At 44.0% G+C, this 27,663-nt stretch overlaps 2 protein-coding genes across 3 annotated transcripts; both read right to left on the bottom strand.

Moving 5' to 3' along the window:
- Positions 1 to 3,656: 3,656 nt before the first annotated feature.
- Positions 3,657 to 27,436, bottom strand: LOC123764089 (sodium-dependent organic anion transporter). 2 transcript variants are annotated; one of them, XM_069329895.1, is made up of 7 exons: positions 26,969 to 27,436; positions 20,406 to 20,630; positions 16,215 to 16,420; positions 15,061 to 15,274; positions 10,473 to 10,640; positions 9,973 to 10,068; positions 3,657 to 4,732 (listed from the first exon to the last, which is right to left on the bottom strand). In XM_069329895.1, the coding sequence occupies exons 2-7, from the start codon at positions 20,628 to 20,630 to the stop codon at positions 4,535 to 4,537; spliced, it is 1,107 nt and encodes a 368-aa protein (XP_069185996.1). In that variant the 5' UTR covers positions 26,969 to 27,436; the 3' UTR covers positions 3,657 to 4,534. The 2 variants fall into 2 exon arrangements, with proteins under 2 accessions (XP_069185996.1, XP_045607584.2); XM_045751628.2 differs by lacking the exon at positions 26,969 to 27,436 and adding an exon at positions 24,902 to 25,277.
- Positions 25,960 to 26,490, bottom strand: LOC123764139 (circumsporozoite protein-like). Its single transcript, XM_045751693.1, has one exon. It carries the CDS (start codon positions 26,488 to 26,490, stop codon positions 25,960 to 25,962), a length of 531 nt encoding a protein of 176 aa, XP_045607649.1.
- Positions 27,437 to 27,663: the final 227 nt, after the last annotated feature.

Below are 27,663 nucleotides of genomic sequence, written 5' to 3'. Positions count from 1 at the left end.
TTTGTGAAAACAGACTGATAACTCTGCTAGCTTTAAATATTTTATTATTAGCGACGATTTTTGTGCCTAGCGAACTTAACCAGTATTCTCGTCAACTCCCTGATTGATCTCATTAGTTCCTTTAAGTTTAACAATTCTAACTCTAGGTCGGAAAGAGTATTATCCCCACTCTTGACAGTTTTCTAAAAATCACCACCTTCCTCGTCGCTTCCAGCTTGCTCTTGCTTCCCTCAAAGCTATAAACCAGGGGTGGGCAACCTCTGGCACGCATGCCAAACTTGGCACGCCGATGACTTGTCTCTGGCACGCAAGAGCACATGTTACCCTCAGCACAGATGCAAGCACATCATCGATCATGCCGATGTATGATGATTCCCCTCTATTTACTTTGGCTCATATTTTATGTAATAAGCCTTTCTAACCTAAAGGCTGCACCCATAACCATAGTGTACACTGACAATCATATCTGTGAAGGCAAAATACTCCATGCCTGCCCACCTTTAAAAATTAATTTCGTAAACTTTGAATTTAAACCCCCACAACATCTCCCCCCCCCCCCTAAACCTCATGTGTTTGAATGCCGCCCGACTTCAGTTTGACGCATATTAATTAAACTCACTTTACTATCTAAATCTAAAGCAGCTTCACCTTCGAAAGCTGAAGAAAGATAAGAATTCTTATGCTCTCCCCTTCTCTCCATTGACGGCCGTAATATAACCAGTGAAATCAACAGTCCCCCACCCCCATGAAGTCCCCGTAATGAACACATGTTCAGACGATCTCAGACTCGTAACTCTCTCTCGCAGTCTTGCTTCGTAGTGTTTCTCAGTTGCTCACTTGCCTCCTCCCCGAGAAAAAGGTCAGTACTTCATCTCCAGGTGAAAATTATTCCCCTTATAAATCAATAACTTTGTGAAACTCAATATCATTGTAAGAATAGTCTTATGGAAGAGATGGTTGCTCTTGCATCACTACCTGAGCGTACTACCGGGGCTGAAATATATAGAACAGTTGTGAACGAATTCTCTACTCGGCAAATTGACATTTCAAAAGTAGTATCCGTCACAACAGATGGTGCCCCAAACATGACTGGTGAGAAGGCAGGATTTGTAAATCTGTTTGCAAAAAGTGTTGGTCATCCACTGATTGGCTTCCATTGCATCATACATGAGGAGGCTTTATGTGCAAAAGCTGGCCTAAAGGAACTGCAAGAAGTGATGCAAACAGTTACCAAGGTTGTTAATTACATTTGTGGTCGGCCTTTAAATAAAAGACAATTTCAAACTCTACTGGATGAGGTAGAATCTGTGTATAAAGGACTGAAAATGTACAACCATGTTCGTTGGCTTAGCAGAGGCTTGGTTCTGAAACGATTTATTGAATGCTTAGATGAGATAAAGCTCTATTTGAACGACCAACAAGTGTCACCAGGAATTTTCTGACATCGTGTGGGTCTGTAAACTGATGTTTTTTGCAGATTTTTGTGAACATTTAAATGAATTGAATATTAAGTTACAGGGCGCTGGTAAGACACTTGATGTTATGTTTTGTTACATAAAAGCTTTTGAAATGAAGCTTAAAGTTTTTAAGAGGGATGTAGATAATGAGAGATTTAGATACTTTCCAAACCTAAAGAGGTACATCAGTGATCTAAAAGATGACAGAACAGACCACAAATGTCTTCAAAAGCTGTTTGTAAACATTATCGAGTCAACAGTTTGGCAGTTCTCTACAAGATTTCCCAAATTCAGAGAACTGGAAGACACAGTCAAGTTCATCAAGTTTCCAGACAGCATCAAAATGGATGAACTAAACTTGCAAATGTTTTCATGGATAGACATGGATGATTTTGAGATGCAGTTGATTGAATTTCAGAGTAGCTCAATTTGGAAGCAGAAATTTGTTGACCTTAGAGTTGACTTGGAAAATATTGAAAGAGAGAGATTAGAGATGAAAGTAACAAAGAGAAATGCGGAAAACGAAGTATTAAGGACTTGGAATACTATTCCAGAAATTTATGGCTGTTTAAAAAACCTTGCAACAGCATTGCTAACCATGTTTTCGTCTACATATGCTTGCGAATCTTTGTTCTCAATTATGAACTTTGTTAAGTCTCGTAACAGGAGTAGCATGACAGATGAAACTAGCGCTGCATGCATATCTCTCAATGTTACTAAATATAAACCCGATGTAAAACCTCTGTCATCAGTTATGCAGCAGCAGAAGTCTCACTGACAGTATATAAAAGGAGTCAACAAGTTTTTTATCTGTTGTATTCTATTAAAGTCACAAAAGCTTAAAGGCTGTTGAAATGTACTTTTGAAGGTTAAATATTTTTTTTTCTGTTTTTTTTATACTATGTTTTACTGCACTGAGGTAATTTATTATTTTTTCGTTTAAAAAGTTCTTAAGAGATACCAAATATGTTCTAAAAAAAATGGTTGGCACGTGGAAAAAGTTTGTGTCAGAGACTTGGCTGATTTCGGCACGCACTCTCAAAAAGGTTGCCCGCCCCTGCTATAAACTATTGTTAACCTTCCTTCAGACAAAGGCAATTTGGTGGTTGTTCTTGACCGTTGGACTATATCCAGAAGGCTGATGTTTTGCTTTCTGACCCCAATAAATCTCTGATTTCTAACCCCCTAGGATCGCCTTAAAACTTCTTTTAACCGTAAACTAAGACAGCTCTCTAGTCTCTGTCCTTTTATACTATTCTTACCTTCTTATTCTTACAATTTTCTTTCTCTTATATGCCTCTCACCTTGTATCTTACTTTCTTGTCTTGTTTATTTGTCTCTTCCACTCTTTCTTTTACACGACTTGATAATGACCCTGGTTGATTTCTGATGTTTGGTTTGTTTTCTGATGTTTGATTTGGTCATTATGTAACCTAAAGGTTGTGCTCAGAACGCAAATCTATCATCTGAACATTCATTTTGCATATCAGTATACATTAATATTTCAGCACCTTAACTCTACGAACTTTGAGTGCACATTTACATCCAGTAACTCGTGAAAGGGGGGGGGGGTGCGTTGGCCGGCACCCCCTTCCTGGAGTACCGGTATAGGAGTCAAACTCGACCCCTTTATGATTATCATCATCGTGCAAAGTTGCGCGAGGCTAGCCACACGGGTTTGGTTTGCAACTTTGGACAGACAGACACAGACATACACATTCCCTTGTATAGATGGATAATTATCCTGTATAATTATATGATTTAAGTTCCCATTATAATAAACATTTATCTATGGTTAGCATAACTGTGGTTATTACGGTTGTTTAATACTTAAGCACAACAGTGTTATTACCACCGCTGTATTATGAAGATCTCATCATAAGTACACATATTGGATTTTTGGGGACAAGTTTCTTCGCGTAGGAAACGTGACTAAAAGTAAATTACATAACCATATATATATTGTGTGTTGAATCCCACATGTAGAAGCCTCAGCCGGCAGCTGAGTATATGACCACGGTTAACGGGGTCTGGCTGGTTTTGCTCAAAATTTTCTGATTTATATTTCTTTGATATTTAGACTATATAAGTACTTGTACTATTGGAACAATATATACCTATCAAAAATTTGGTTGTTAGTAGTTTAAACAATTATTATTGCAGTGATTTGTTTGGCATAATTTGAAAGTGTAAACAAAGTTCTTTATTTCCACTTTTATTAACACTGTTGTGTCCTAATTATTACAGAAAATCATGAGTTTTGCGTTAAAAAATTATAATTTAATAAATTTTAGCAAATATTTATAAAAGTGGCTCTGCAATGGTTGTTGGTGTGTGTGTGTATAGAGAGAGTCGTCAAGGTCGGAGGGAACTACCGGAGTTGTGGAGGTAACAGCTCACACTGCACTTATTAAACTTTAATTTGACCAGACCACACACTAGAAGGTGAAGGGACGACGACGTTTCGGTCCGTCCTGGACCTTCGACTTGAGAATGGTCCAGGACGGACCGAAACGTCGTCGTCCCTTCACCTTCTAGTGTGTGGTCTGGTCATCATACTTTAGCCACGTTATTGTGACTCATCGCCTGCTTAAACTTTAATGTTCTTGCCAAAATGGAGCGTCAAATTCTTAACAATATCCCTTTTAATTATATGACTTTATACTTTCCAATGACTTGTATTTAATTATTTTGATTTCATTTTGTTTTTCATTCGCAGTTGTTGGCGAATTTGAAAACATTTAAGAGTTGTCCGATTTCCTTAAAATATAGGTCAAAATGTTTATAAGAATATTTAAGTTATACAGTAGTATTAAACAAAATTGCGAAAATCCTCGATTAAGATCCGTTTAGCCCATATAAATCCCAAACCCAACACCTGAATGATTAAACACCAGCTTCTTTTGATGGGTTTATTCTTTTGGGGGTTCAGGATTCAGTTGGGGGTTCAGGATTCAGGGGGTTTTCTTCGTCAGATATTAATCCCACTATTCGATCTGGTAACTTTATATTTCTGACTTTATAACATTCCTACTTTAATTTGGGCTGCTCGAGTTGTTTTCAGTTATTTTCTTCTCCTATTTACAATTATCCAACATGTGTTCAGAGGTTTCCTTCACTCCTTGGGGGCCTTCCTCGACGTTTGCCGTGCTGGTGTCGTCGCTGGGGCTGGAGCACCTCCTCTTATACAACTGGTAGCCCATTATGCCAAAGAACGCCTCTAACAGGAGGATGATGCCGTACAATGTAGGGAAGATGAGAATCTGTCCCTTCACCTGTGGGAATATGAGGATAGAAATGATGTCGGTTAGTATTGTTAATAGGGATAGTTGTAGTGGATAGGGTGTGGGAAGATGGGGTAAGGAAGGGGGGGGGGGCTAATTATCAGAGGGCCGTGACCAAGAATTGCACCGTGAAATAACAATAGCCTGATATATCTAAAAGAAAATGCTTTGAAACAATAGCATGGAATTGAATGGAATAGAATGTTCCAGTTCACCTAAGATGCACAATTTACCTGCTAAAATACAAAGCTATAAACAGCATAAGCCGAAGTTCAAATTAACTTAGCTGACCTCAGATACCAATTTAGGACAAGCTTAGCTCATCGTGGTCTAGTGGATGATGAGCCAGCCCGTCCTCCTAAGGTTTCAAAACGTCAAGAAAATGGTTAATTTAAAGTGTCCTAACCTAACAGACTAAGCCAGCGGACCCAAAACAGAAAACGGGACAGTACGCCACTTTCCCGAGCCGTATCAATTTTCTAATAGGACAATGTTTAGTTTTAGTAACGCATACGAGAGAAAAGCAACGTTCTTTGTAAGAGGACAGGTTGGATGAGCATCTGGGATGGTCCGGGTAGAGCGTTCAGTTCTATTCTATTGCTCCAAAAGATTTTCTCTACAATATTTCTTTGTTGAACTGTAAACGCATTTCTTTGCAAAAATGGATTTGTTGTTATAAGGCATTTTGAACTCCAGTTTGATGAGGAAATATGGAACAATATAAATAAACACTGTTATTGGGTGAGGCAGTCTACGTGAATTCGGGTACCGCATAAGCCTTTCACAAATCCTGGTGGAAATACAGAGTTAATCTTTTGATTAGTTATAAAGTTTATATATATATATATATATATATATATATATATATATATATATATATATATATATATATATATATATATATATATATATATATAATATAATATAATATAATATCTTGCCCCAGGCCTGAAGAACCTTAATATTAATCTAGTGTTAAAAAATGATAATACAGTTAAGTCCATGTTAATTAAGAACTCTCCCTCGTCTGTAGCAGGTTGTGTGTACTCCATCCCTTGTAATGAGTGTGCATGTGTTTACATCGGCCAGACTTTCTCCTCTCCCTCTGATCCTCCTTCCCGTCATTCTCCTCCATCTCTTGGCTCTCCACACCGCCTGTCTATGCAGGCTGATGTCCATCGCTCTCCCGGAGATCATGTTGTTCGCTCTCGTTCTTCTTCTGCTATTGAGACGCTAGAGTCTGTTGCCCACTACATTGCTGCTGGGACACCTGTCTCTTTGAGTCAGAAGCGAAAGCCTGGCTCATCTCCTTCCTCCTCCCCAGCAGGTAAGAAGGCTTCGCTTTTCTTCTTCGCCCCCTATCTCTGTCTCTCTCGTTCCATCCCTTCCCGTTTCGGTGGTAGAGCCCCCTGTTCCTGCTGTGGAGGTTTCTTTGGCCCCCACTTCCGTCTCGATTGCTTCCCTTGCCGAGGTGCGCTCCCCTCTTTCTGCCCTTTCTCCTCTCCTTGACCGCCCCTCTCAGTTGTCTCCTCCGGACCCTGCTCGTCCACCTCTGGTCTGTCCTCCCGCTCCTTTCCCTCCTCCTTTACTCGGTTAACCCATGCCCCCTCACCCTGACTTTGCTGACCCTAAGCATCTTTAACGTGCTGTGTTCCTTTTTCACCTTTGATTCTTCTTTGTGCTCTGTTGCTATCCTTTCTCCTTTTCTCGATGTCTCTTCTTCAGTGGAACATTCGTGAATATTACGCCAATTTCCTTTACCTCCAACTTCTAATTTCACAGTTTTCGCCCCTTTGTGTCTGTCTCCAGGAGTTGATGCTTGGTGCTCGTCTTGGTCGCTTCTTTGGCCATTCTTTTCTCTCCCTCCCCCACCCCCCTCCAGCAACAGCCCATAACTCTTCTGCTCTCTTGATTCGTTCCGATGTTCCTTCGTCCTCTTAATTTTCCATCGCCTCTCCACTGTTCTGCCACCCGTGTCTTTGTGCGTAAATGGTACACGGTTTGTTCCATTTATCTCCCCCCAAATGTCCCACTTTCTCTTCCTGATCTTAAACACCACCTAGACTCCTTGCCGGAGCCTGTGCTCCTGCTGGGTGATTTAAATTGTCGACATGCCCTTTGAGGTGATGTTTTGACAAATGCCCGGGGTTGCCTTCTCGAACCGTTCCTCTCTTCTTCCCTGTCTCTTCTGAATTCTGGTGAGCCCCTCATTTTGACTCTCAAACTTGCTCCCTTTCCTGTCTTGATCTTTCTCTTTGCTCGTCGTCCCTTTACTTAGATTTTGAGTGGTGGGTCCTTGATGATCTCCATGGCAGTGACCATTTTCTCATCCTTGTTACCTTTTTCTCTTTTCACCCTCCCCTCTCCTTCCCTAGGTGGCGGTTTGCCGAGGCTGACTGGTGCCTCTTTACTCTCTGTGCTACTATCTCCGACCGCTCCATCCTGCCTCTCCCTCGTGCCCTCCGCTCTATTCATCGCTCTTCCTCTCGGGGAACGCGGAAGTGCGTTCTCTGGTGGAATGTGGACTGTGTTCGGGCTGTCCGCTGTAAGCGTGCAGCCTGGAAGAGACACCGCCGCCGGCAGACGGTTGATCTCTTTTTACAAAGCTTTTTTTGTCACTTTTTGTACGAGCAAAAAGTGACATACTTTTACCCTGTTATTCATTCCTTCATTATTGCCCGTTGGCAGGGTTGTTGATCTTCTGTTGTTGGTAACAAACTGCGTACTCTTAAGCATAGTGTCCTCCATGGCCTTCCGCCTGCCACCGTAACCGGCGATGGGAAACAGCTCTGGCAAGGTTGCGTATTGGCCATACTCACTTAAGTCACGGTCACTTAATGGAATGCCGCCCTGCTCCGTATTGTCCAAATTGCATTGTCCCTCTTACAGTCATGCATATCCTTGTTGAATGTCCTGACTTCCAGGACGAGTGTGTGTCATGCTTTCCGACCATCCCTCGCGGTCACTTGTCCCTTGATAGAATTCTTGGTGAATCGGATACTTTTGATATCGTTCGATATGCGTTTCTGTTTTCGTATTGCACCCTTGGTGATATTTAGCGCCCTTTGATTACTCCACACATTTGATGGTGCTACATAGCCTTCCCGGCTTGGTGCCTTCTTTTGATAATTACTTACTCACCAAGGGAAGAGATGGCGATGGGTACTCGCCAGAGGAAGAGATTTTTATATCGGGGATATTCAAGCGCGGGCCTTACGACTCTGGCTCGCTCACTAAGTGTTGCTTGTTTCTGTTTTACTTGGGCGGAGTGAGAGTATTTATGACTCGTATGGTCCCTTCAGTAAGATTTTGCCCAATGTGTTTAACAAGTTCTGCTCTGTTGACTCTAAGTTGAAATCTTAATGGTTTTGTAACTGTGCACTGTGTTAGATAATGTTCCAGTGGTCTGTCGGCCATTTCTCCACAGTGCTGACGTTTCCTCTCATCTTCCGGAATCTGTAAGTCTATTTCCCATGCACATGGGTATCTAAGCCTGATGCGAGTTAAGTGTACTTCTGTTGTTCTACTCCTCCCTTTCATCAAAATAAGTGGTTCATAGTTGGTTGAATTCTTATACCAACCCGCAGATCCTGATGTTGCAACTGTTGTGTTGAGGTCACTGTACATCATCTGCATTGCTCTATTTCTAATTACTTTCTTAATCTGTGATAGACTCTGTGGTATGTAAATGCCTACATTTCTTCGCTTAGTTGCAAGTTTTGCAGCTTCGTCTGCAATGTCATTTCCTATTATTCCCGCATGACTTGGCACCCAGTTGATAAGTACCCGACAGCCTTGATGTTTGAGTGTTTGCATTAATGATGTGACATTTGTGATCAGATGGATGTTATCACGTATGTGTTCTTGATGCAAGGTTTCAATGGCAGTTCTCGAATCTGTATGTATGATAAAATGTTGTCGTTGTTCAGCAAGTGAATGTTCCAAAGCCTTTTCAATGGCTAGCATCTCTGTAGAGTTGAACACCCGTTTGAGAGTCTCCAACTATTTACAGAGTTTCCTGCTTTAACTGCAGCTCCGGTTTCTTGTCCCTGCTGGTCTACTGATCCATCTGTGAAGTATGTGACGCTGTCGGATGCCAAGTTTGTTTCTATATGCATCTGTGCAATGTTACGTAGCAGATGAGGATTTGTCCGATTCTTTTTTCCTCCAAGAGCCATAATCTTAAAGTCTGCTGGCAGAGATTCCCAAGGGGCTTGCATAACAAAGTTTGCATGTATTTCGTCGACACCCCTCTCAGTGATTGTGCTTGTTATATGGAATGTATTGATGGTGTTTATCGCACAATGGGTCCACCTGTTGCTATTGGAGGCTCTTCGGTCCAGAGTTTGTGCTCCAATGATTATACCTTTAAGTGAACTGATTCTAGGTCTAGATGAGAGATGACGATGGGTACTCACCAGGGGAAGAGAGATGACGATGGGTACTCACCAGGGGAAGAGAGATGACGATGGGTACTCACCAGGGGAAGAGATGACGATGGGTACTCACCAGGGGAAGAGATGGCGATGGATACTCACCAGGGGAAGAGATGACGATGGGTACTCACCAGGGGAAGAGAGATGACGATGGGTACTCACCAGGGGAAGAGAGATGACGATGGGTACTCACCAGGGGAAGAGATGACGATGGGTACTCACCAGGGGAAGAGATGGCGATGGATACTCACCAGGGGAAGAGATGACGATGGGTACTCACCAGGGGAAGAGATGACGATGGGTACTCACCAGGGGAAGAGAGATGACGATGGGTACTCACCAGGGGAAGAGAGATGACGATGGGTACTCACCAGGGGAAGAGATGGCGATGGATACTCACCAGGGGAAGAGATGACGATGGGTACTCACCAGGGGAAGAGAGATGACGATGGGTACTCACCAGGGGAAGAGAGATGACGATGGGTACTCACCAGGGGAAGAGAGATGACGATGGGTACTCACCAGGGGAAGAGAGATGACGATGGGTACTCACCAGGGGAAGAGAGATGACGATGGGTACTCACCAGGGGAAGAGAGATGACGATGGGTACTCACCAGGGGAAGAGAGATGACGATGGGTACTCACCAGGGGAAGAGAGATGACGATGGGTACTCACCAGGGGAAGAGAGATGACGATGGGTACTCACCAGGGGAAGAGATGGCGATGGGTACTCACCAGGGGAAGAGATGGCGATGGGTACTCACCAGGGGAAGAGATGACGATGGGTACTCACCAGGGGCTGGGGAAAGGAGAGGGCGATGACGCTGAGGGCAACTGGTATGTTTTGACTACTAGTTTCTATAGCGATGGTGCGGGCCATTTTATTACTCTGTAATGGTGAACAGGCATGTCATAAATTGTATCTAAATATTAATATATAGGTAGGCTTGCACACACACACACACACACACACACACACACACTCACTCACTCACTCACTCACTCACTCACTCACTGATCTGCTAGAAGCAAGCGGGCGCCCTACCCTTGGACCATCAGTGTGTGTATAAGGGCAGAGTTCCCATGTACTCGGGGTAGATATGAGTTATGCTTTCCATAATATTTCCCCATTATGCCAGGCGAGTAGTGTGTGTCTGGTAGATTGTATTTATCACTCTGCGTAATACAGGCACCAGAGTGCATTAATGTTATATCAATGTATTTCAGACTTTAAGTAATAAGTTTCAGTGAGAACTCTGGGGAGGAGATAGGTACAAAGGTAACGGAACTTACCCGACAGGTGAGTTTAGCGAGGATATAGGCGAGTATGAAGCCAATAACGGGGAGGATGAAGGCGACGGCGTAGATTAAGGTGGTGGCGATAACGAACATGTTCCAGTAGAGAATCAACCAGATGACTAGCACGGTTCCCGCCCCCAGCCACCCCGCCACGCTGGCCACCTGCACGAGACCATCACACTGTATGATGCTTCTGTCTTGCCCCTCACACTCCGCACACTACCTTTTCTGGTTTACACTCAAACTAAAGTGCCTCCGTGCAGAGAGACGGTGCCGAGTGTTACACTACCAAGAGTGAATGTAATTGATGCTTGTGAGCGACGAAAATATTTGTATTAAATATTTTATTATGATTTATTTGTAAAAGATGAACATAATATTAAGTGATGCATTTGTTTGCAGAACTGTGTGTGTGTGTGTGTGTGTGTGTGTGTGTGTGTGTATGTGTGTGTGTGTGTGTGTGTGTGCATACTCCAGGATTGGTCTTACATAAGTGGTATACAGGGTCCAGAACGATTCCTTACACAAGTTTCTAAAGGCAGTTCTTATGTTGGCCAGTCTAGCATATGCCGGTGATGATATCCTTTTGATGTGGGCCTCTGGGGACAGGTTCGGTGTGATATCGACCCCCAGATCTTTCTCTCTATTTGACTCTTGCAGGATTTCACCTCCCAGATGGTACCTTGTGCTCAGCCTTCTGCTCCCTTCGACTAATTTCATTACTTTACACTTTCCTGAGTTGAACTTTAGCAGCCATATTCTAGAACATTCCTCCAGTTTGTCCAGGTCATCCTGTAGTCTCTGTCTGTCTTCGTCTGTCTTGATTCTTTTCATAATTTTTGCATCATCAGCAAATATTGAGAGGAATGAGTCTATACCCTCTGGAAGATCATTTACATGTTAGAAACAGGATGGGTCCAAGTACAGAGCCCTGTGGCACTCCGCTGGTGACATCTCGCTACTCTGATGTCTCTCCTCTCACAGTTACTCGCTGTTTCCTGTTGCTTAGATACTCCCTTATCCACTGGAGCACCTTACCTTTTACTCCTGCTTGTTGCTCCAACTTTTTTAACAGCCTTTTATGGGGTACTGTGTCAAAGGCTTTCTGACAGTCCAAGAAAATGCAGTCTGCCCACCCTTCTCTTTCTTGCCTAATTTTTGTTGCTTGGTCATGGAATTCTATTAAACCTATGAGGTACGATTTACCATCTCTGTACCCATGTTGATGGGGTGTCGCAAAGCTATTTCCCTCCAGATGCTCTACGAGCCTTTTCCTCACGATCTTCTCCATCACCTTGCATGGTATACTAGTTAGGGAAACTGGCCTATAGTTCAGTGCCTCTTGGCTGTCACCCTTTTTGTATATTGGGACTACATTAGCTGTCTTACAGCTTTCTGGTAGGTCTTCTGTTTCCAGTGACCTGTTATACACCATAGAGAGTGGTACACTTAGTGCCTCTGCACGTTCTTTTAGTATCCACAGTGAGATTCTGTCAGGCCCAACAGCCTTTGTCACATTCAGCTCCAACAGATTCCTTTTCACCTCATCATTGGTGAGGTCAAATTCCTCCAAGGTTGTTTGGTTTGCCTCATTTAGTGCAGGGGCTTCTCCTTGTTCTTCTGTGAAGACCTCCTGGAATCTCCTGTTGAGTTCTTCACACACCTCCATGTCATTCTCTGTGTCTGTTCTTTTCTCAGTTTCATCACTTGTTCCTTCACTGCTGTTTTCCTCCTGATGTGGCTGTGGAGCAGCTTTGGTTGGATCTTAGCTTTACTCGCAATGTCATTTTCATACTGTCTCTCTTCTTCTCTCCTCACTCTGAGGTACTCATTTCTGGCCCTCTGGTATCTCTCCCTGCTCTCTGGTGTTCTGTTATTCCTGTAGTTTTTCCATGATCTTTTACTCAATTGCTTCGCTACCTTACATTCCTGGATGAACCATGGATTCTTCAGTTTTTTCGTTTTTCTCCTTTTGGACTTATCTGCAGCTTCTTAGCACTTCTGGGTGACATAATCCATCATATCCTGCACAGTCTTCTTTCTGAGTTCTGTTTCCCATGGTATTCCCCTTAGGAAGTTCCTCATCTTATCATATTTTCCTCTTCGGTAATTTAGTCTTTTCCCTTCCGATCCCATCCTTGGATATGTTATCCCTACCTCGACCAGATACTCAAATATCAATACACTGTGGTCACTCATTCCTAGTGGGGCTTCAAATTTGACTTACCTTATTTCTGATTCATTCAATGTGAATATCAGGTCGAGTCTAGCTGGTTTGTCATTGCCTCTCATTCTCGTGGGTTCTCTGACGTACTGGCTCAGAAAGTGCCTTGTTGCTACTTACAAGAGTTTAGCTCTCCATGTATCTTCACCTCCATGTGGGTCCTCATTCTCCCAGTCTATCTTTCCATGGTTGAAATCACTCATGATTAAGATAGACTCTTGATAAGAACTTAAGATAAAGATAGAACTTAAGAGTCTGGAGCCACTCCTGCAGGCAACTGAAGCAGCTCTATTATATTATTGGTTACCATGTTGTTCCTATCAAACTCCTGTCTGGGTCTTCTGTCGTTTAGTGGAGGGTTGTAAATGACCACAACTATTATCTTAGGTCCATCCATTGTCATAGCTCCTGTTATGTAATCTCAGCCCGTCAAAGCCTGGAATTTCCATCTCGCCAAAACTCCAGTCCTTATCAGCAGGGCCACTCCTCCACCTCCTCTCCCTTCCCTCTCTTTCCTCACTATATGGTAGTCCTTTTTAAACACAACATCTGTTATAACTCCTGACAATTTTGTTTCCGTGAGTCCTATTACATCTGGGTTCTCTTCTTGTGCCCTTTCTGCCAGTTCACTTGCTTTATTGGTAATCTCATCGATGTTTGAGTACATTACCTTGAAGCTCACTTTCCTATATTCATTTTCACTCTCTTTCCCGACAAATGTAGGAAGTTGCTGAATGGGCATTGCTACTTGGGTAGGCTCATCCTTTTGAGAGGTAGTTGCCAGGGGTTCAGGGGAAGATGGGGTGAGGGATGGAGGGCTTAGGTCTTGCCCAGGCCTGCTTGGGTCAGGAAGAATTCCTGGGGCTGGAGGGGCAGGGAGTGCACGGGGTTGGGGGGCAGGGATTGCTAAGGATGAGGGCACTCCCTCCTGTGGTGTAGTTGACAAGGGTTTGGGGGGTGGTGGGGTGGGGGATGGAGGGCTTAGGTCTCGCCTGGGCCTGCTTGGGACAAGACGACGACTAGGTGGGTGGGTGTGTGTACTAGTAGTCATCCATCAGTCTCAGGAGACTAGGGAGACCGGTTGTCGGTCTGGAGTAACAACCTTAGCTTTAGGTTAAGGTTGTCACAACAGTAATCAACTGGCAAGCGGCTAACTTGCTAAAACCAAATTGCTTTGTTTTGGGATCCCCCCGAGGTAGTGAAGCAGCTGCCCATGCAGCACGAGCATATATTCCCAGCGTCTCTGACCAAAAAGCATTGATCAAAATTAAATTTAAAAATGCCATTGGCATGACGAGAAGAGATCCAGTTCTTCTTCCTGTTTACCATCATTTCTGCCTTGTTTATCCACTCGTACTGTTACGCTACAGTGGCGATTCAAAGTTACTTTTTGAACATGAATTCGGATCCTATGAAGGTGTCCAACAAGACAATCCCTTTGCCCAACTATATTTCTGCATAGTCATTAAAGAAGTCACCGAAAGTATGTCCAGTAAGTTTTTGGACAAGTCAACCTAGCTGGCTTTACACATTCCGGAGGACATGAAGAAAACTAAGGAGCAAGGAACCAATCAAACCCTCTTAAGTGTGAGTGTCTTCTCAAACTGAAGTATAATAAATCTACTGAAGGTTGTCTTGAATGGAGTTCATATAATCAATTCTGCAGACAGCATCCTCTTCTAACCTCCTCTGGGATTAAACACCATTGGCAAAATCCTTTTAAAGAATAGTACTAACCAGGAGAGGATGGAAGATAGGATTGTGACTGGCATTGTTTGTGCCAGTCAGGCACAATCCAAAGTCTCCAGTGTCTTGTATTCTCTTTTTGTTGATAAAACTGTTATATTGTTGTTGGTAGTAATAATATCCTATCCTCGTTTATCTAGGCAGCAGGTAGTCATATATTTAGTATTCATTATATACTGAATTGGGGTCTGGGCCGGATGGAGTTATTAATGTTGCTTTATGCTAACACTTCTATAACAAGGGCCAAGTAAAAGGTGGGTTGGAGGGCCCAGATAGAGGTGGGTTTTGGGCCCAGATAGAGGTGGGTTTTGGGCCCAGATAGAGGTGGGTTGGGTCCCCAGATAGAGGTGGGTTGGGGGGCCCAGATAGAGGTGGGTTGGGGGGCCCAGATAGAGGTGGGTTGGGGGGCCCAGATAGAGGTGGGTTGGGGGGCCCAGATAGAGGTGGGTTGGGGGCCCAGATAGAGGTGGGTTGGGGGGCCCAGATAGAGGTGGGTTGGGGGGCCCAGATAGAGGTGGGTTGGAGGCCCAGATAGAGGTGGGTTGGGGGGCCCAGATAGAGGTGGGTTGGGGGGCCCAGATAGAGGTGGGTTGGGGGTAACCTGAAGGTGACCTTAGTGATGATGTTGGCGGTCTTCACATGGTAGTGCCTGATGATCATGCCGACGATGACGGGGCCCGTGATGAAGGCCAGGGAGATCATGATGCTACCGAAGGGGACGTAGATGTCCTCGTTGCCACCATCCAGCCACGGGTGAGAATACAGCCAGAGGTTGAAGGGCATCCCGCCGAAGGCCATGATGGAGGAGCAAGCCGTCATCATGATGCTGGGGAAATAGACGGGGTCAGTGTGTACATTGTTGATTACAGTGATAGGGATTATGGTTTTCCCTATGGGTTTTGCTACTCATTTATAAGTGACATTTTCAGAAAGCTTTGCATTAAATTGAAACTTAAATATTCATCTGTATGTTCATAAAATGATGCGAAATGTGGCGCTTCAAGAAGAAGTGCGTGAAGTTATTGTTCACTCTCTGCCTCGTCTCACTGTTCACACCCTGCCTCTTACTCTCATTGTTCACACCCTGCCTCTTACTCTCATTGTTCACACCCTGCCTCTTACTCTCACTGTTCACACCCTGCCTCTTACTCTCATTGTTCACACCCTGCCTCTTACTCTCATTGTTCACACCCTGCCTCTTACTCTCATTGTTCACACCCTGCCTCTTGCTCTCATTGTTCACACCCTGCCTCTTACTCTCATTGTTCACACCCTGCCTCTTACTCTCATTGTTCACACCCTGCCTCTTGCTCTCATTGTTCACACCCTGCCTCTTGCTCTCATTGTTCACACCCTGCCTCTTGCTCTCATTGTTCACACCCTGCCTCTTACTCTCATTGTTCACACCCTGCCTCTTACGCTCACTGTTCACACCCTGCCTCTTACTCTCACTGTTCACACCCTGCCTCTTACTCTCATTGTTCACACCCTGCCTATTCTCGTGAAGAACAAGTCATTGAAACTAAACGTTCAGAGGAAAGTCAGTAGTGTTATAATGTTCTTGATCAGTACGTGTCCACAAGCTCCTTGGTAATGGTTAATGAGACCGCGAACTCTTTGGTAAGGCTTAATGAGACCACAACCTCCTTGGTAATGATCAAGGAAAGATCACTAAAAATACTACGGTACTTTCAACACAGAAACATTATATATAGTTTAAAAAAAAATCTCTCGATTCTAAGTACACATCGCGTAACATTGTTTACCTGAGTGCCAAGTCTCCGTCAGCCCAGAAGGTGAAGAAGTTAGAGAATGATCCTCCGGGGCTGCAGGAGATCATGAGGACGCCCAGGGCTTCGTAAGGTCTCAACTTGAAGAGTAAGGAGAGTACGAACCCCGTTAACGGCAGCACCACGAACTGACCCAACATCCCGATCGCTGCTCCCACTGGTCGACGCACGTGGGACCATATCTGTGAGAACCAAGACCTGCTATTGTCAGTCACAAGAACAAAGTGATTGATTTACTATCTCAGACTGTCTGTAAGTCTTATGCGTGTTTGGAGGTCTGCTGCGTGTACACACACATTCAGTGTGTGTTCACCTTCAGAAGCCAAGATGGGCACTATCACACATGATCTATAATACATTAAGAAAAGACTTGTACTACACATAAAAGTAGTAGTCAAATCAGTTATTTAATATCTCTATGCCCAATTTTGGGGGTATTAATCTAAATATATATTTTAAATTGACTACCAATTATAGAAACCCAACTGTTTCTATAATCCGGGGATTATAGAAACCTTTTAACCCAACAGACAGAGTTTTAGTTTCCGCTAAGTTGCCACCCTTAAAAGGGTCTCGGGGTCTGACCTGAAAAGTTCCCACTAAGATGCCACCCGTTTTGGGGAAAATATTTCAGAGTCCCGCTCCGAGATGTCATGATTTTAGGAAAAAATATTTCAGAGTTCCCATGTTCATAAAATACATTCATATTAGTTAAGGAATTCTTATAGGAGTAATTCAGAGCAAAAGTTACAGCATCGGTCTTAGAGTTCTTGTGGGGAAAACTCAGTTCCAAAAGTCGTCACTGCGGTCTTAAAGAGTTCTTGTGGAGAAAAATAAAATCTACGGACTTGAATTTGTTTTGAAAAAGTGACCATTACACACAGAAGTCACAATAGCGTGATGCATCAAATGAACAAATTCACAAGGGTCGTGACGAGGATTCGAACCTACGTCTGGGAGCATCCCAGACGCTGCCTTAATCGACTGAGCTATGACATGGTAAAAGAGTTGAAACCTAAGTTCTACTGAACTTACTGGATCCTGCAGCCTCTCCGAGGCACAAACCAGGATTTTACACAACTCCCCCCCCCCCCCCCCCCATGCACTCGAGCTATGTCAATAGGCCGTTCTCCCTCTTCGCCCTTACTTCATTACACTCCGGGATGTTTGCGGACGTAGATTCGAATCCTCGTCACGGCCCTTGTGGATTTGTTCAAGTTACCATTAGTTAGTTCTTGGACCCAGCTATATACATTTATCAGTGTAGTTTTGCTTATAAGTTGTATTCCAGACGTAGTAAGAAAAGAAAATAGTTACCGAGTTCTAGCTCCTGTTGCCGCTTTAGTTCATTCGTCCAACTCCGTTAGTATCTTCCCAATTTCTCTAAAATTTAAAATGTTTATTTCTGACGTAGTAAAAAAAAAAATTTAGTTACCGAGCTCCGGCTCTTGTCCCTGCCTTAGGCGACAAGGGGACACAACCCTCTTACAACTCGGATATTAACCGATCAATTTCCCTGAGATTTAAACTTGCTGTATTTCTGAAGCAATAAACAAAATCAATGCAGTTACCGAGTTTCAGCTCCCATCATTAATAACGGATCACTTTCAGAGATTTAAAACCGCTGAATTTCGTACTTAGTAAAATAGATCAAAGCAGTTACCAAGCACCAACTCCTGTCCTCCACCCTAGATCAATGTTAATCAAACATAATATTCCAGATCATCAACAACAACAAGTGAGGAGTTCTCAACCTTCACCTTAGTAAACAAGAGTTTAGCCATACCCCTCATCACACCTGTAAATAAACACCCTCCGGTAATTATCACACGGTCATGCATCCCTTATCTCCCCCCCCTCACTCCCTCCCTCCATTTGTCCCGATCCCATCTGCTTCCCCACCTTCCCCTCCCTCACCTACCCCTCCCTCACCTACCCCTCCCTCACCTACCCCTCCCTCACCTACCTCTCCCTCACCTACCTCTCCCTCACCTACCCCTCCCTCACCTACCTCTCCCTCACCTACCTCTCCCTCACCTACCCCCCCCCTCACCTACCCCTCCCTCACCTACCCCTCCCTCACCTACCCCTCCCTCACCTACCCCCAGCTTGCTGCCCCCCTAAATAATTTATAACTAAATAATATGAAAACTAAATAAATAGGAACTAAATAATTTGTAATAAATAACTTTTAAATGGCTAAATGAATTTGTAAATAACTAAATAAATATTTTGTGGGAACTTGTTGACAGTCAGTAATGCGGTTGATAATACATAACAATGAATTAATTACTGAGTGACAGAAACGATCGTACATTTGATTTTAAAGAACGAGAGAATGTGTAAGAATGCGATAAATGCAGTGAACACGTGGGGAATTTGTAGAGAATATGAAAGAGAATGCGAAGAACACGGAGAAATAGGCGAAAATGTGAATTGCAGAGAACATGCTGAGAACATGAACAATGTATAACAAGTTGTTCAGAGAACATGCTGTGAACATAAAGTATTTGTGAACACACAAATACGGTAAGATTGTTGGTAATAACTGTTTTAAAATTCTGGGGAGAGGGGAGGTTTGGGTGGAGTTGGGGAAGGGGTGCGATGTGAGATGTGGGGAAGTAGGGGGTGAGGAGGGGGGGGGGGGGGAGATAAGGTTGCAGGGAGTGGGGGAGATGAAGGAGGAAAGTAAGAGTGGGCGAGGCACGGGGAATGGAGACTAGGAGAGAGGGCAACCCGTTCTCGCAAATTTAATAAGTCAATATTGACTTATTAAATATGTGCATAGGTGACATACTTAACATAATAGATACCCTTAAAAAGATTCATAGAAAACACCGACCTTACCTAACCTTGTTAGGTCGGTGTTTTCTATGAATCTTTTTAGGGGTATCTATTATGTTTAGTATATCACCTATGCACGTAGTTAATAAGTCAATATTGACTTTACGAATTTGCGAGAACGGGTTGGAGAGGGAGGGAAGAAGTCAGGTGTGGGGGGGAAGATATGGGGGGCGGGGAGTTTGGGGTGAGGGGGGAGATAAGGGGTGCATGACCATGTGATAATTACCGGAGGGTGTTTATTTACACAGGTGTGATGACGGTATAGCTAGACACTTGTTTACTTTGAAAAGGTAAAGGTTGAGAACTGCTCACTTGTTGTTGTTGATGACCTGGAATACTCTGCTTGATGAACATTGAACTAGGGCAGAGGACAACAGTTGCTGCTTGTTATCTGTTTTGATCTATTTAACTAAGTACGAAATGCAGCAGTTTTAAATCTAAGGGAAATTGATCTAACTAAGGCGGGAACAGGAGCTTGAACTCGGTAACTCTATTTTCTTTTCTTACTATGTCCGAAATATGACTTTTTTAAATTGGGTTACAATTGGGCTACTAGTAGTAAAACTACTTATATAGAGCCGGGTCCAAGAACCAACATGGGAAGATCTTTTTAAAATATCTGCTTAAGTTCATAGAGCATATTTTTCTCCATAAGAACTTTTTAAGACCGCAGCGACTACTTTTGGAACTGAATTTTCTCCATAAGAACTCTAAGACCGAAGCTGTAACTTTTGCTCTGAATTTCTCCTACAAGAATTCCTTAGCTTCTTTGAGTGTATTTTATGAACATGGGAACTCTGAAATGGTTTTCCTAAAACCATGACAACATATCTCGGAGCGGGACTCTGAAATATTTTCCCCAAAACGGGTGGCAACTTAGCGGGAACTAAAACTGACAAAATTCAGTCTTAAACGGGTGGCATCTTAGTGGGAACTTTTCAGGTCAGACCCCGAGATCCTTTTAAGGGTGGCAACTTAGCAGAAACTTTACCAAAAACAAAAAGTTCCTGCTAAGGCGTCAACCCACTACTAGTATTAACCCTTACCATTATGTACTATTTGATAAGTGTCGTCCACAATGCAAATAATGGGCACGTACCCAACAGCAATTTTGGCATAAAGTTGGGCGAGGCTAGCAACAAACGTTTGGCCTCCAGCCTTGAACATACAGACATTCTTATTTATAGATATTGATGTAAACTTTGCAACAGCATGTTAACCTCATGCAGTCATTTGGAGGCGAAAACGTTCAAGCACATTCCAAATATCCTCAAGAAGAATAAATAGAACGTGCAGGTCCATGGTAAAGGCTGATGAGCTTACCTCAACCCAGTAAATAGCAGACCCCATGCCGAGCATGAGAGTGACGGTGTTAGTCGTGAGAATGATGGTGGTGACAAAGTCAAGTGTGTCTTTCCAGGGCTCCCGCACGGCGAGGGTCGCATTGGCCACCTGGGTCAAGTTCCATCCCCCAGGCTCCTCCACTTCCTTTTCCAGCATCAATGACAGCAGATCGGGACCAACAGTGTTCAAACTCGTCTCCGCCATCTGCAGACATTACGTTTTATGTACTTCTTTATTATGTACTAGCAATACCAGGCCACACGTTGCTGTGGGTCAGCAACGTATGTACGTTGCTGAGCCACAGCAACCTTCCCTGTCCCCCAGTCCTCCCCACCATTCCCCCCTCACCTATCTCCTCGGCCTCCCAACCATTCCCCACTCCACCGTCCCCTCTTCCTTCCCACCATGCCCCACTCCCTGTCCCTTTGTCCTCCCCACCATTCCCCATTCCCCTAACCGCTCGTCCCCACCATCCCAAACTCCCCCGTCCCCTCGTCCCTCCCCATTACCCCCTCGTCCTCCCCACCATTTCTCACTTTCGTCCCCTCGTCCAATACCTTCCCAAATGGTCTGATGTTCCCATCACGGAAATATAAGAAAAACAGTTAATTAAAAAAAAATCCAATGCAATTCACACAAAATAATTAAATCAAAATGAAAATAAATCAAAATCTCACGGGCTCACCATAGCCCGTGCTACTTGGAACTTTTTGTTCCAGGTAGCGAATCTTTAACAATAACAACAACAATCAAAATCTATGAAAATTCAATTTATCAATGCAATCAGAAACATTGAAATGGAATTGTAGCATATTTAGTATAGCATGTGTGTTGCTCTTACATGCAACAGATGGCGCTGTTTTTCAAGAAAAGCATAGTTTTACCTGTCACAGGTGTGGCATCTATACTTATATTTACGAAATGAATGGTAGAGTAAACAACACAGCTCAATTCCAACACAGTCACACAAAATAATTAAATAAAAAATAAAATAAATCGAAATCTATGAAAATAAAATTTATCAATGCAATCAGAAACATTGAAATGGAATTTGTGACATATTTATTATAGCGTGCATGTTGCTATTATGAGCCACAGATGGCGCCGTTTTTCAAACGCATGTTTTTACCTGTCAGAGGGGTGGCATCTATATAGCAGGTATATAAAAAGGCGCACCTATTCGAATGTAACGCTGTCAAAATTTTAAAGCAATCGGTGAAGAACTTTTGGAGATTTCAGCATGTGTTGCTCTTACGTCCAACAGATGGCGCTGTTTTTCAGAAAAAGCATGTTTTTCATGTCACAGGTGAGGCATGCATATAATAGATATATAAGAAGATGCGCCTATTCGAATGCAACGTTGTTTCAAAATTTCAAAGCAATCGGTAAAGAAGTTTCGAAGATTTCCCTCACATGGAAAAACTCGTGAAAAAAACAGTTTTTCAGAAAAAACGTGTTTTTTTTTTACCGTCACAGACGTGATATCTATATAGTATGTATATAAAAACCTGCTCGGATGTGAATGGAACGTTGTGTGAAAATTTCAAAGCAATCGATGAAGAACTTTTGGAGATTAACGATTTTGAACAAACGAACATTTCAATTTTTATTTATATCGATTGTGCGCGTGCGTGCATGGTAATGAAGTACTACAGCCATATTAGAATGCATCTTTAAGATGCATTCTCATAATCATGTTCATCCTATATGATTTTTGATGTTCTGTAATTAAGTTTGATACAAAATTCATATCTTCAGAGTTAATACAGATTTTGTACTCGTGAAAGTATTATTAACGACCTCTTCAAGATCTTTCTTCTCATTCACATCTAATATAACCACTCCAACGTGTTTCAACTGCTTCACCCCACTTATGATAACTCCCTGGTCCTTATGTGTTGTGATACCTGAAGGTAACGGTGACAGTCACCGGCCAGGAGCACGTAACATTGTCTTACATGGTGAGAGCCGGTGATGGCACCGTACTCTTACTGATCTGTACAGAATAGTGATGTCATCATAGATAGTCCCTAATCTTTCTTATTGTTTAAGTGTGGTAAGGTGGCCTGATTGCTATCCTCTGCGTATTGTGTCCAACTTCTTCCATTAAGAAAAGATATGAGAACACGCTTTTTTTTTTTTACTTCCGACATGATGTTTTAAAACATTCGTGTAATCAAATCAATCATGATTTTTTATCGAGACAATTTCTTACGTTTTGTGAGCCGTTGAAAAGATAAAGAGGTGCAACAGATTGTATTGTGTTGGCTGTTTCATCAGAGCAGCAATACACCCAACTTTGAAACACTTAACGCCAACACAAGTGTGCTATTTGTTGATATTTATGATAACGGGTCATACATAACCCGTCTCTCGCTTTCATCTGACCCCTACGCCTTTCCCGTATAAAATTACTAGCCTTATGTAGCTTTATACGAATGTTACGAACTCCTCGGACAAGAAAATCTTAGTAGGCGCTCCACCGCCGCCCCACAAATACGACACCTACTCGGTACACGACCTCCTCATGAAAGCCACGTCACCAAACTCCAACGACAGCACAGCTCAGCCAAGGTCTCGGGCAAAGAAAAATCGGAAGACCTAGAGGTCTTCACTAACCCCACCAGTTCCTTAACTGGTAGAGCCAGCCCTCCGGGGCTGAAACCCACCATGAAGACCCCCATCCATCCCCAGATCTCTAGTATCAGCTATTGAAAAAGATAGTGGCTCCAAAGAGCCTCCACTTACAGACTCATGATAGCCCGTGCTATATGTCATCACTGCCCGCGAAGACAATAGGTAATCAAACAACTGGCCGAGTCGAAGAGAGCTGAACCAGCCGCAGTCGGCGCCACCAGCATCACCACAAACGTTGTAATACCTACCAGCCACCCGGAGGCCTTCCCGGTCTTACCTGGAGGAGGCTCCACCCACCAGACACTCCATCCTCCATTCCTCCCACTAGGGCAGTACTGGTCAGTCAGCTAATGCCCCAAGAACTCTCTGGAGTCAGCCCCTGCCCCTCTCTGGAGATTCCTTCCCGAGAGGAAATCATCAAAGGCCTAATCAGGCTCTCAGACTTTCTGGGCCCAGCAATGACCGGTACGTCACGATACTTAAGTCGCTGTTCGTCGCCAACAGTCTAGACACCATCACTGCCACAGAAGAGTTAATCTCTGCCTTTACGGCAACAACCTCTATCCAGACTTCAACACCACCTATAGCACCAGACGCACAAGCAGCAGCACCCACCACACTGGCTACCAACGCGCCAGTGGAAGCGACAATCAGTCTTCTCAACCCTGTCGCTCCACACCACAAGCAAATGCACAAACGCACGCATGTTGTGCAGCCCACACGCATGCTGCACACCCCACACGCATGCTGCACACCCCACACGCATGCTGCACACCCCACACGCATGCTGCACACCCCACACGCATTCTGCACACAGCATACCTGTACCCAGGACTCCAGCAGTGACTACACACAAACCACTTACCTAGGAGGCTCCCTCTGACTCGTCGGACGAGGAAGTCCAAGTCGGAGGAACACCTCCACGCCTGAGAAACGACAGCCACAACCTACAAGCATCTTCAACGACCGTGGATGACACAACCGCCATGCCAACAAGCAGTACTGCACAAACGAAGAAAAAATACAAGACGAAGAACTAGAAACGTGAACACCTCTTGTTCAATAGGTGAAAACCTACATCCCCCTCTTTTGGGGGTAGGGACCTAGTTACGCCCGTTTGGAACATCGGCCAAGAATCAAGACTTCATCTCCACCGCCAGAAGAACCGCCACAAGCCACCCTTCAAGACCCTCCTCCCGCCTCGTCCCCTTGGAGTTGTTTAGCATTATAATCCCCTGGTATGCAGCTGGGTTTAGCCCTGGCGCTATCTCTACTTCAGCGGCTTCTCTTCAGCTTTACCCACTTCAATGCTCGCCCGAATGGGGGCCTTATCATATATCATTGTCCTTATCGTAGCTTTATTAATTATCGTTACCTAAATGTTATCTACAGATTCAAGTCTGTTCAAGTCTGTGTTTCTCTACACTGGACTCCCATAGTATGTAATCTGTGGACCTCAACCCGGCTTCAGTTGTAGTTGCGTTATCAATATTAAACTCGAGTGGTAGTCTTATATAATTCAAATTTATTATATTGGCTAAGTTATGCATACAAATTGGATAAGTTTAAGATTCAGAAAATATCTGGGTAAATATTGGTTTGGAAATAGGTTGAGGTTGATTTATGGAATCAATTGGTAAATTGTTTGAAGCACAGGTTAGATGAACGATATATATATGAATGAGTTTGGTTGTGTGTAAACAGGAGCTGCCTCGCATATGCCAGTTACACTTGCATATGCTTATTACATATGCTTACACTTTAGTTAAATATTATGTTCTTATGTTCTTCTATTCTGAGCTGATTGTCCTGATAATTTGTAAGTGTGAAGGACTTACTTGACAGTTGTAGTGACGTAGACGACAGCAGTTACCTCTAGCGGGAAGATTTATCCAACCACTAAAAGAGCGTGTTCGACAAAAATGCGTACACAAAGAGGTACGAAACTAGTACAAAAAGATGTGTACAGGTGAACATGTGGTTGAACGGCATGCGTGCCGAGGTAGGGAATGTTTACATTTAAGATACGCACAGAGACGGGTACAGATCTTGTGTAGAAGTGAGTGGGATGTTTATACAGGTAGAAGATGAAGATATGTGAAAAAGATGCGTTCAACGAGAGGGGGAAGGTGTCTTGAGAAGATGGGCAAGAGTGGATGGGTTGAAGCACAAGATGGTGTTACCGCTCACAGCGGAGGCACAAGACTGACAAGGTTTCTTGGTACACATCCACACTATGACATAACCACCCCTTCCCCTCCCCCCTAACCTGGGTCCCCCACCGCTACCCACCACTCACCATTGGTACCTACCCCCATACACACATCTTGGGCAGTAATGTGCTCGACTTGGGCGATGAATGTTCGACTTCGCCAATAATTTATTTTGCCTGATGGCAAAATAAAAGTAATTTCCCCACTTGCAACAATAGGAATAATGATCTTTGTCAATATGTGATAAGTCACCTTAAATAATAGAAAATAACCAAAGAGCTATCTTAGGGTAGATTTCTTCCATAAGACGTAGAGAGTGAGGATAATTGTACCAAAACGGGATATTCGTAAAAACTGATTGTGTCAACAGGTGAGGTCTCCAGAGACCTTAGCCTAGAGGACACAGTAGTGTCTCGGGTTGAATAGCGTCTTACCGTGTCGTGCCTCGAGGGTGTGGCTCGCGTCTGACAGTCACCAGGATGCTGGTTCAATTCCTACTCTGCTCCAGTGATTTTCTCATTTATAAATGTAGCTTTGAAGTGTAATTCTTGAGTATACAGATTATAATTATAGATATTTCATATTATGTTATTGTTATGACTTTCTCTTAGGTAAATAATTTACTGTAAATTTGGGTAAACTAATCCAACTATGTGTAAAACCAACATTTATAAATATAGTTATTATTGATTGATAACCCTTTCCTCGATAGTTACCTTTACAACTGCCATCATTTTCACTGCTGCCATCACCATCACAGCTAATATACCTCCACAGGTGCTATCTTTTTTATGGTTTCCATCACCTTCACGGCTTCCATCACCATCTTCACGGCTTCCATCATCTTCACGGCTTTCATCATCTTCACGGCTTGCATCACCATCACCTTCACGGCTTGCATCACCATCATCTTCACGGCTTCCATCATCTTCACGGCTTCCATCATCTTCACGGCTTCCATCATCTTCACGGCTTCCATCATCTTCACGGCTTCCATCATCTTCACGGCTTCCATCATCTTCACGGCTTCCATCATCTTCACGGCTTCCATCACCTTCACGACTTCCATCACCATCTTCACGGCTTCCATCACCATCTTCACGGCTTGCATCACCATCACCTTCACGGCTTACATCACCATCACCTTCACGGCTGTCATCATCACCACGGCTGTCATCGCCTTCATGTTTGGCCATCACCTCGATAGCTACCATCCCTCCACAGGTGCCATCACCTCGATAGCTACCATCCCTCCACAGGTGCCATCACCTCGATAGCTACCATCCCTCCACAGGTGCCATCACCTCGATAGCTACCATCCCTCCACAGGTGCCATTACCTCGATAGCTACCATCCCTCCACAGGTGCCATCACCTCGATAGCTACCATCCCTCCACAGGTGCCATCACCTCGATAGCTACCATCCCTCCACAGGTGCCATCACCTCGATAGCTACCATCCCTCCACAGGTGCCATCACCTCGATAGCTACCATCCCTCCACAGGTGCCATCACCTCGATAGCTGCCATCCCTCCACAGGTGCCATCACCTCGATAGCTGCCATCCCTCCACAGGTGCCATCACCTTAAACCCTACCTACCATCACGTTTACCACCTCCACCACCTCGGCCAACACCATCACTGCGGAGTTTATGACCCCCACACTAACTACAACGTTATGCCTCCACTTACCTTTATTCATGTAGTGTGTTGAATGATATCTGGGAAGACTGCCAAACGTCTACAGCCCCGCTCCTGTGCCAGGGAAATCCACTACGGGCTCGCCATAGCCTGTGATACTTGGAACATTTGTTCCGAGTAGCTGAATCTAAAACAACAAGCCAAATCATCTTCTATCTTCACTATCGTCCTGTGACCTCCGACGGAGCAGCAGCGTGATGCCCACTACACGCCGAGGACACGCTTGAAGCCCACCAAGACGCCTTGACTCCCGCACGTCTAGGCCAAGCCTAAACCGGACACTGTCCTACTCGCCCTCTCTCGCCCGTAAGATCCAAACGGAAAACGGAAAATCTATTAACATTCTTGTGACTCCAGACAATATGTCGTTTCGTTAATCTTGGCCATTGAGGAATGCGTGATGGCAGTATCAAGAAAAAATGGTCATAATACGCCACATTGTGCGGCGGAGCTCAGGCGGAGTAGGTGTCCAGACGTCCATTAGGCGCCAGTATGGACCTGGAGCTTGCTGGTAGTGGAGTGATGCTCCTGGCTTCCCAGCGCCTGGATTATGTGATGTGAGTTACCCGAGACGTCGGACTTGTCTACCAAGAGCTTGGTTCTCATTGGCTGATTGTCTCAATTCTGCGTTCCATTGGTTCCACCATAGCGACCCAAGTGTCCATCTCGTCTGTCGTTTGCGAACA

The sequence above is a fragment of the Procambarus clarkii genome, chromosome 23 (assembly GCF_040958095.1).
Source record: "Procambarus clarkii isolate CNS0578487 chromosome 23, FALCON_Pclarkii_2.0, whole genome shotgun sequence".
NCBI lineage: Eukaryota > Metazoa > Arthropoda > Malacostraca > Decapoda > Cambaridae > Procambarus > Procambarus clarkii.
The sequence above is the reverse complement of the archived record's forward strand: the minus strand, read 5'-3'. Positions and strand labels throughout refer to the sequence as shown.

What these genes read in the sequence shown, in the direction of transcription:
- LOC123764139 (XM_045751693.1), bottom strand. Translation starts at nt 26,490, where the DNA reads ATGGTAGCTATCGAGGTGATGGCCAAACATGAAGGCGATGACAGCCGT.
- LOC123764089 (XM_069329895.1), bottom strand. Translation starts at nt 20,630, where the DNA reads ATGGCGGAGACGAGTTTGAACACTGTTGGTCCCGATCTGCTGTCATTG. An exon ending in GACGGAGACTTGGCACTCAG is followed by an intron (nt 15,275 to 16,214) that starts GTAAACAATGTT and finishes CTATTTCCCCAG; the next exon opens with CATCATGATGACGGCTTGCT. An exon ending in TCTCCTTTCCCCAGCCCCTG is followed by an intron (nt 4,733 to 9,972) that starts GTGAGTACCCAT and finishes ATATTCCCACAG; the next exon opens with GTGAAGGGACAGATTCTCAT.